Genomic DNA, 8,470 nt, shown 5'->3' on the forward strand with positions numbered 1-8,470 from the left:
CTACTTGGGTTCTGGGCGATCCGCACGTCAGCCAGGAGCCGAGTTGCGAGAGAAGAACAACTATTTATCGCTCATGACATGAATTACGGCACCAAGCTCGATCTTACCCTGTCTGTCACCTGTCAATCGGCATCGCATGTGCTGAAACGGTTGGCGACTCTCGGTGCAGTGCATGCAGCCACTGGACGTGTGGTCCAGATGTGATGTCTACCTTCTTAAAGTCGACATAGCGACACACTGATGCAGTGCATTGGCATATTGCTTATTGGGTGGAAAATTGCGCAATGTTATATAACAGTGCGTATATTGACTCTCAGTGCAGCTGTGGACAGAATGCGAGCAAGTCAAGAGCATGGAGTCCGCTTTGCCAGAAGATAATCAATGATAGCAGCTCCGTTGGTGCAGACCTTGACCATTGACCGCTTGTCATTAGAGCATTAGCTTTGAATCGCAGTAGCAACGCAAGACGCTGGTGCTTGAAATGGGCTTGAGAATTCAACTACCAAAGCGAGCAACATCGCAGCGTAGCTAGAGAGACTCGCTCGCGATCAACGAAATGCGCAAAGTGTCAGGGCTGTGCTTGCAGCTCTGCGCGAAGCGGATTATCATTATCTGCCGGCGCCAGATAATATCGAGACGTGTTGCGCAGGTGCCGTTAGTGCAACGGCATCATAGTTAGTGCAACCACGGGGTGACGTCAAATCGTATAGTCGCGATGATACGACGAGTTGAAGCCATCGTAGAAGCGCCGATCAAGCGAACTAATATTTGATCCTCGGCCACCTACTGGCTGAACGGGATGCCAAATACTTGATCAAGTCAGCCTAATCCAAACCTGACTTCAGCCATCGACGTGCAGTTGAAGCATCGGTTCGGCGCGATCAGCACGAACTTGCTCAAGACAAGCCTTACACCGGATCCTTATTAGTCTTTCGCGCTAAGCCTGCAAAGTCATAATGGAATTGCCGAAAAGCGTAGAGATCACCGGATAAACGATGCTCTTCGTAGTGTGGTCGTCATTGCGATAATCTCTCTACTTTTATCCGGCAAAGAAGGTTGCTGAGCCGCTAAATTGTCAGATGAAATAGCAAAGCAAATAGTAGACCGCCTTGATTTACCCCCGCGTCGGCTTAGCGCGGGCTGGGTGTTGCCGTTGGTCAGCAGATGTGCGAGCGTGTCCGAGTAAAAAAATCCGACCCACCGGTTGAACCCAACTTCCATTTCATTCGTTCAAGCAAGCGAAACATTAAATTCCAGCTCACGTACTCGAACGCATATTAGAAGCTCAAGAACAACGTTGATGCATCACGTTTATGGCTAGTGATATGGCGTTTGAGATCCACAAGAAAATGCACGTGATGATGGATGTAGCGACCGCAAACACACCCATATCCGGTCCGGAAAGATCAACTGCGTAATGTGTGTCTGTGGTCGAGAAGACATCGTCTCCGACGGCAAATTTACGTTGACCTGCACTTGACCGATCGGACCATAATTCCTCGGTGGGCTAGGGAGACCTTCTTGTGCGGCAGAACGACCGCAATACTTGCACTGTTATGCTGTGTGCTGGAAAACGGATCCGGATACGATTATTCGGATGGCCGTTGGCGGTTTAAGTGGCCTAAGGAGTCGCGGGGGTACTCTGGGCTTCGGGGGGGTCCCGTTCCGGGTGCATATTCTAGGAGCTACATACAGGGAGAATGCCTTGGTTCTAATACACCAGTTGCTCTTTCACCATCCACATTCTGACACTGTGAGTGTGCCTAGCTTCAGATGACCTCTGAATACAAGCGCGAGGTACTCTCCAAATACAAGGATGGCGATCTAGTATAAATACGCCATCAAGTCGACCGGCCCAAATGTCATCGGCCGATATGTCTGATTACTGTCTGGGGGATCGGCTGTGTCTACGTCAATGTTTAAAAAATCTCAACTAACTTATGACAGGACGTTGAGGACCGTCAAGAAGGTTGTCGGAAAACATGTTGTTTGACCAGCGGGATTGTCCCCGTCGTGAAAAGTGGATCCAGTGTTCCAGAAACGCATACTGATATCGTGTGAGTTGGTCGAGACGCTTTCACTTGATATCCGAAACCTTTCTAGGCGGAGATCAGAAACAGACTCGGACCAATCCCCTTCTCAATATTTGCGGGTGGAAATCAAATGCCGTCTTTTGGCGGTATTGTTCAAAACCTGTCTTCATCACCTTGTGCTCGCACATTGCAGGCGAACCTGCGCAAGTTTACCATATACTGCGCAGCAACTTGATTGATCGCAACGTACAAAGTTTCAACGTCTTAGGCCTCCTTCGCGCGAAGTTTTTTCTGCAGATCTTGAAGCTGCTCATTGATGTTTGATTTTCAATTTGCTAAATCTTGCCCAGATTGGTCGCCGAGCGAAGCTGGTTACGAAAGTTTTATGTTCTACGCTTTACGCTCAATTGACTACATGACATGTGGTTCCTCGAAACGAAACAAGGGATTTCTTTTGTTGCCGCGACCGTGCAGCTGAGCTGCCGACTTGAAGCTGAACATATCAGCGTGCTTTGGATTTTGCGTCGTGAAAGAACTGGTCGCACAATGGCTCGGGCAGTAACACGAAGTCCAGGAAGATTTTCAGAGGCGTCGGGCCATTGAACACTCGCATGGTATCAGTGTGATACGCCAAGCACTCACGACAATAATCTGCGCTACGAGTCAGCAGAAGCAAATCAAAAGCAATAAAGAGCTATCATGATTGGATTCAGCGGCGTGATCAGGTCGCCGAGTCCGAAATGGGCCGCATTATCCTTAAACGTGTCTGGGAGGTTTAAGTATATTTTGTTTGCGTATTTACTGTAAACGCAAATGGTTTATCATCACACTCAAACACGAAAATTACTGGAGACCATCAACTAAGACTTCGACAGCTACCACAGACCGGGAAAGTTGGAACGCAATATCGTAAGCAAGCCGTTTTTCGCTCTAACGTCAGCTACCCAAACAGTCACGCACGATAAAATTGTATGAGATTACCGGAAAGGGATCGTGCTGACAAATTAATCTCTTGTAGACAGGGTGTGGAGTACTTGGAGGGCAGATGTGCTATTAAAAGGTGATCGTTCATCTTCATGTCATTGTTATTCACGGTGAGAGCACTAATGTTTGTACAAGTCAAAGAAGGCGTTCAGGATTGAGTGGCAAAGCCGCTTACTGCTTGCATCTTCTACTCATTGTCTACAACTGAAGCTGCAGCACCAATTCGCCTGCTGAGTACTCACCTTTGACCGCGTGTAGCTCCTTGAGTTCATCGAGAAGAGTGTCTGCGATTGCACTTGTTGCTGATGTTTGATAGAAAACTAGCTGATATCCAATTGCAGCAAACTTGACAGCACGTTTGGGAAGAGGATGTGCTTTAGCTCACCGCACCGGCTCAAACGAGATAAACTAGATTCAACGGACTTTATTGAGATCCTTCTTGGCTAATATCAGCGTGTTTTCCAGACCTCGAGTCACGACAACTTTTGCGCTTTCAATTTCGTCGATAACTACTTTGCGCACCACGTAAAACTGTCGACTCACTGAAAGGGCATAGCCACCTTCATTACCTTATTTCACTCTGCGGAAAACATGAGCTGTTGTACGAGAGTTATCATGTAAAGCAGCAACGATTTAACAATCTCAGGGCTTTTGCTCGACAACTTAAGCAGCATTACTGATTTTCTTTAGTACATTTTCCGAGCTTAAAGTATCCACCACAAAGCTGTCGAAAATTCAAATGTTCGATAGGAGTATTGAACAACGCCCCGTTATTATTATTTGCTATTTTTTCCGACATATCGATACTCGGTGCAAACTTTGCGCTCTATGCAGTAAGGCTGCCGTAGCTTAGCGCTTGAGGAAGCGTGATTTAGGTCACCGACCTTTCGTTCTTTACAAATATCGATACGAGTGTGGCGGATCGCAATCCGCCAACTCCAAGAGTAGTTACTACCGTAACCAAGGCTAATAAACTCTTCGATTTAAAATCAAAACTGACTTTTATCTATTTTTATCTGCGGATAAACCGCCCAATTTCAAATGTATAGATTTTACTAGATATATAGTAAAATCTAAATACATGCATAACTACTGACTACCTAGCCACATACCGTATTCTTGATCGGGTGCAGTCACACCATGCACATCTCGTGTGTGTGTCTATCAGGGGTGTGTGACACCCCTGATAGACATGCGAGAAGTACACAATCCGTTTGATTCTTATTGAATTCAAGCGCCTATTGCATTCTGGATAACCTCCATGACGTGCTCGATCTCAATGTATGAGAACGGGTGGTTGGACTCCGAATTTTCGCACTAACTTTAGCAATATCACGGTATACACTGCAAATAAAAGTTGAGCTCTGAGAATTTTATTAGAGTAACCCGTTACGTTCACTCTAAAAAAATTAGTTTTTTCACCTCGCTACTGTGCGATTGTAAACGTACACCGTACAATAAAATTTTGAACGTATGCTCACAATTCAGATTTCACTTTGGTGTATTCAGAAGTACCGAATTTTGTAGTTGAGTATAGAACGACGTAGATATAGATTCGCTTAGATATAAGTATATTGAATTGAGAGACTCTTGGTTTCGCTTGGGTCGAATTCGCGAACGCGTCCTCTGTGCGTTTGTGGACCCTGATTCATCGAGTCAAAGCTTTGTCTCCGAAGTTCATGGCGACCCCGTTGCACACGGTTACCTTTGGCTATTATCCCTCGGCAACCTTTAGTGTACTTGGCTTCCGACAATGACGGATGCCCTCGGGATAAATTTATGTCTGAATAGTCGAAGCTCATCTTCGACATATTATGGTGTATCTCAAATGATGAATCAATACGAAATAAACACATCAAACATGCGCATCATCTCTATAGCTCGAGTCAGAAGATTTCTACTTGTGACGCTCAGATACGTCACGCCGAGAGTCGACGTAAGTAGTGGGTCATGGAACATCACGCCGGAAGCTTTTTCCTTACTGAAATTTAGCCCCGAGAACATTTCTTTCGGGTCAGCAGCAAATCCAACGAATCCAACGACGCAACCTCGCGACCAGCTTATAGAAAGAGCCGCGTCTTTCGTTTCTTAGGGCATTTTGGGACCGCTAGACCGACAACGTCCATACTATGTTGATAAATGCAAAAGAACGTTTACGCCGGACCTAAGGATTAGTTCGGACCAGCGCGACGTATTTAATTCAAAATTTATGTCTCACGTCCGCTTAAGTACACCATAAATTCTTTCTCCCTTGTTAGCTCGAGAAAAGATGAAGCTCTTCTGTGCGATAATTGGCGTGGCGGGCAGCGCGTTCCCAGTGGACATCGACGCTGGCCAGACGTTGGGATACTTGAAGAAGGCGGTGAAGGCGGAGAAGCCAGATATGATTAAGTTCGAAGCAGATAAGTCGGAGCTCTATCTTGCAAAGAATAAAGACGGGGGTTGGCTGACGGACGACGATGCTCTGGATGCGATATTACGGGGTGAAATTGATGTCAACTCCTATTTGAAGATGCGGCCGTCGTAGAAGCTAAACAAGTCGAGTCTCTTTGGTCCCAATATTTTCCTTGGAGACGACGTGGTTCACGTGCTGGTGGTGGTTCCGGAGCAAGTTCAAGGACAATCTAGATTGTGGCTCGTTACTGGATCCGTCGATAACGCGTTGAAATCGAGCAGGATTCGCTGCAGACTATACTGGATGGCGACGTTACGCATTGGGTACTACGATCCTGTTCGCCGCACCCGGGATAAGAAAAATGTTGCGTTTTGGTACGAAGACAAGAAGTTGTACTTCCATGTACTGTTCGAGACAAGTGCGTGATTTTATGAATCGTTATTGCATCGTAGTGGCGGACTAACTCTTTTTTTGTTTGCAGAAGAAACTGCTTTGCTATTTGAAACTGACTTAAGAATCGGCCCGCAAACGTTGGGCTCAGAGTTATATGACCAAGTTGTTGAGACACGCGTTGAACAAATTAATGCCGTGTCTGCTGGGCTCCAGCGCGTCTTCCACACTGACTATGTTCCAGACGAGTCCGATTCTCCCGAAAAAACAATTTCTTCCGTATCATTGACTACAAGCGTTTCCATTCTGGACCCTTTGACTGACGAGTTCAAATATCAGCGAATCGAGCACAAAAATCTCTTCATCCCGTATGGCAAGGCAGAAAGCTGTCATTTGGTGTCGAAAAAGCAAAGCAGAGACCACAAACGAAAATATGCTAAGTACGATCGCGATCCAAACAATTGGCTTGCTCTTTCTCGCGAGATGCATGGTTGGTATGAAGGGTTGAACACCCAGCTTCCCATCGTCAACATGCTTTCCGGATCCGTTGAAAAGAATCCATCTATAGGCAATAGACGCAAGGTGCATGATATGTGCAGAGGTTTGTGAATGCAGTTATTCTGACTTTTACGTGTGTAGGTGGAGGTGATTGTGAAGGTTGTAGATGCACAGTGCACAGATCTTGTTTTCAGTCGTTTGAAAAACGGATCAACCAAGACCGACGATCCGCTCGTGATGAAGACATTTGTTTACTTGGAGAATCCAGAAACGTTTCGTTTTTGTATGAGGTGGAAGTATGATGACAACGATACGCGCCAGAGAAGCTTCTTTGATATGATTCCGGCGGCCAATTAATAAGTTTAAGGTTTCAGGTTAGTTTTGATCCTGATAAATATAAAGTTAGTAATATACAACGTTAAGATGGCACACTTTTGCGGATTTGGACTATCGAATGCTTCGATTACTACTTCTTTGACTTTTACTGGCATGAGCTGTTGCTGCTTGCTGTCAGATATGATTAAATAAAAAAGTTTTTAGCGAGATTGGGTTAAATCCTTTCCCTCCTCTATAAGATTATCCCAGTAAGGTTATTTAGAATAGTCATCATGCAGCAATACTCGCTGTGCGATTATGATGTTTTCCTACGAGGGGGGCGGCAACATACACTTTTGGGCGATCAAAAACCTTGATTGCACCTTCAATTTCTCGCACTTTTGCTTCAAGATCGTTCTTTCGTCGAATCTGACTCAGTGTCTCAATCCGAAGTGGTAGCGTATTGATACGTCGCTGAGCTTCCGCCAGCGATATTCGCAGCACATCTAATGTATGTACACGCTCATCTTCATCAAGAAGTATCATACCAGGAGGACAATCTGGATCCGGTGCATTCTTCCGCCGTTCTTCCTCCTCTCGTGCCCATTGTTCCTTACGCTCCATCAAGTACCGCGGTATGCGACCAAAATTAGGATTCACAGGACGCGAAACCTGCTTTTGATTGTGTTCGACAGGTGGTTTTCTAATCACCTCCCAGGCGTTCGCATTGACAAAGTCTATTTGCTCCTTATTTTTCTGATCCGAACAAATGGTAAGAACAGTAAACGACGGCGTACGAAACAAGTACTTACCTTTTTAAAAGTATATTTCTCTCTTCGTTCCAGCTCCTGTAGTGATGGAACAGGTGCTTTGCGGTGAATATGGCGTTTGCAACCACAGTTTGTAGTGGAAGGTGGAGAAGATGAAAGCGTGCTGGTCTCACTCTGAGGTGTAGAAGATGACGAATACATTGAAGATAACGGGAGTCTACTACGACGCAAATACTCGTGCCTTTTGATCTGCTCTCTATTTGATGACTGCATCCACATTTGTCAAGTCGTCAAGTAATTCACTATTACACTAATATCTCGAGGCTGTACCTCATTTACTTGAAATACTCGCGGAAGTACATTTTTGAATCTGGTCAATTTAAACTCTTGCTGCTGTCGTGCTTCCTGCCAATGACATTCGATTAGCTAATCCCTCACGAGCGGATTGCACCAGAACCTGCTTCCATACCTCCAGCTTCTGACGCTCACGATTATCTGCTTGCATTCTTTTTACGCGCAGCTTGTTCTCGCGTTCGAAATTTTTCGGTACCACCCCCTTTCGTTGTTGCTTTTCGCTGCAATCCAAAGACAATATCAGCCGCAGTCGCGATCAGGAAATAAAAATCAAATGACTAAGAACAAGGCTAGTGATGCGATTAACACACCGAAAGCCTTCGTCTGGATGCAGAATGGCTGCTATCGCATCTGAAGCGTTGGCGTCGCGGCGGCGGTAGCCCACACTAGCGCTCATCGAGCAAGCTGCTGAGTGTCGAAACTCCTGATTTTATGTTCGTATGGCGTGGGCCACATTATCATGCAGAGTTGATCAAAAGTGGTCCACCTCTTTTCTTGGTGTCGGATTGATGGTTGCCCTTCAGTGCATAGCAACGCAACACTGTCACAATTCTACAAGAGTTGCACGATGGACTTAGGACGCTGAATGCTTCGAACGTTGTGAGCGACTATATGTAGTTTTAAGCCGGACCAGTGTGCTGTCTAGCATGTTGAATGTTCCATCAGAGCGATTGTGAGTGAATATAACCAAAAAGTGGTGTACAAGCAAAAGTGAGTGAATATAACCGAAA

At 45.7% G+C, this 8,470-nt stretch overlaps 3 protein-coding genes across 3 annotated transcripts; 1 reads left to right on the forward strand and 2 right to left on the reverse strand.

The window, feature by feature from the left end:
* Positions 1-3,215: 3,215 nt before the first annotated feature.
* On the reverse strand, positions 3,216-3,691 carry PHALS_11410 (uncharacterized protein; the record flags this gene model as incomplete). Its single annotated transcript, XM_024725236.1, has 3 exons — positions 3,216-3,362; positions 3,441-3,548; positions 3,623-3,691. The coding sequence occupies 3 exons, from the start codon at positions 3,689-3,691 to the stop codon at positions 3,216-3,218; spliced, it is 324 nt and encodes a 107-aa protein (XP_024571902.1).
* Positions 3,692-5,715: 2,024 nt separating this feature from the next.
* PHALS_11411 (uncharacterized protein) lies at positions 5,716-6,657 on the forward strand (the record flags this gene model as incomplete). The annotated part of the gene is made up of 3 exons (XM_024725248.1): positions 5,716-5,830; positions 5,894-6,384; positions 6,442-6,657. 3 exons carry the CDS (start codon positions 5,716-5,718, stop codon positions 6,655-6,657), a joined length of 822 nt encoding a protein of 273 aa, XP_024571903.1.
* A 249-nt stretch (positions 6,658-6,906) lies between these two features.
* On the reverse strand, positions 6,907-8,136 carry PHALS_11412 (Enkurin domain; the record flags this gene model as incomplete). Its single annotated transcript, XM_024725259.1, has 5 exons — positions 6,907-7,371; positions 7,428-7,652; positions 7,716-7,790; positions 7,855-7,960; positions 8,051-8,136. 5 exons carry the CDS (start codon positions 8,134-8,136, stop codon positions 6,907-6,909), a joined length of 957 nt encoding a protein of 318 aa, XP_024571904.1.
* Positions 8,137-8,470: the final 334 nt, after the last annotated feature.

Source organism: Plasmopara halstedii (genome assembly GCF_900000015.1).
Source record: "Plasmopara halstedii genome assembly, contig: Scaffold_54, whole genome shotgun sequence".
In the NCBI taxonomy this organism is placed as follows: domain Eukaryota; phylum Oomycota; class Peronosporomycetes; order Peronosporales; family Peronosporaceae; genus Plasmopara; species Plasmopara halstedii.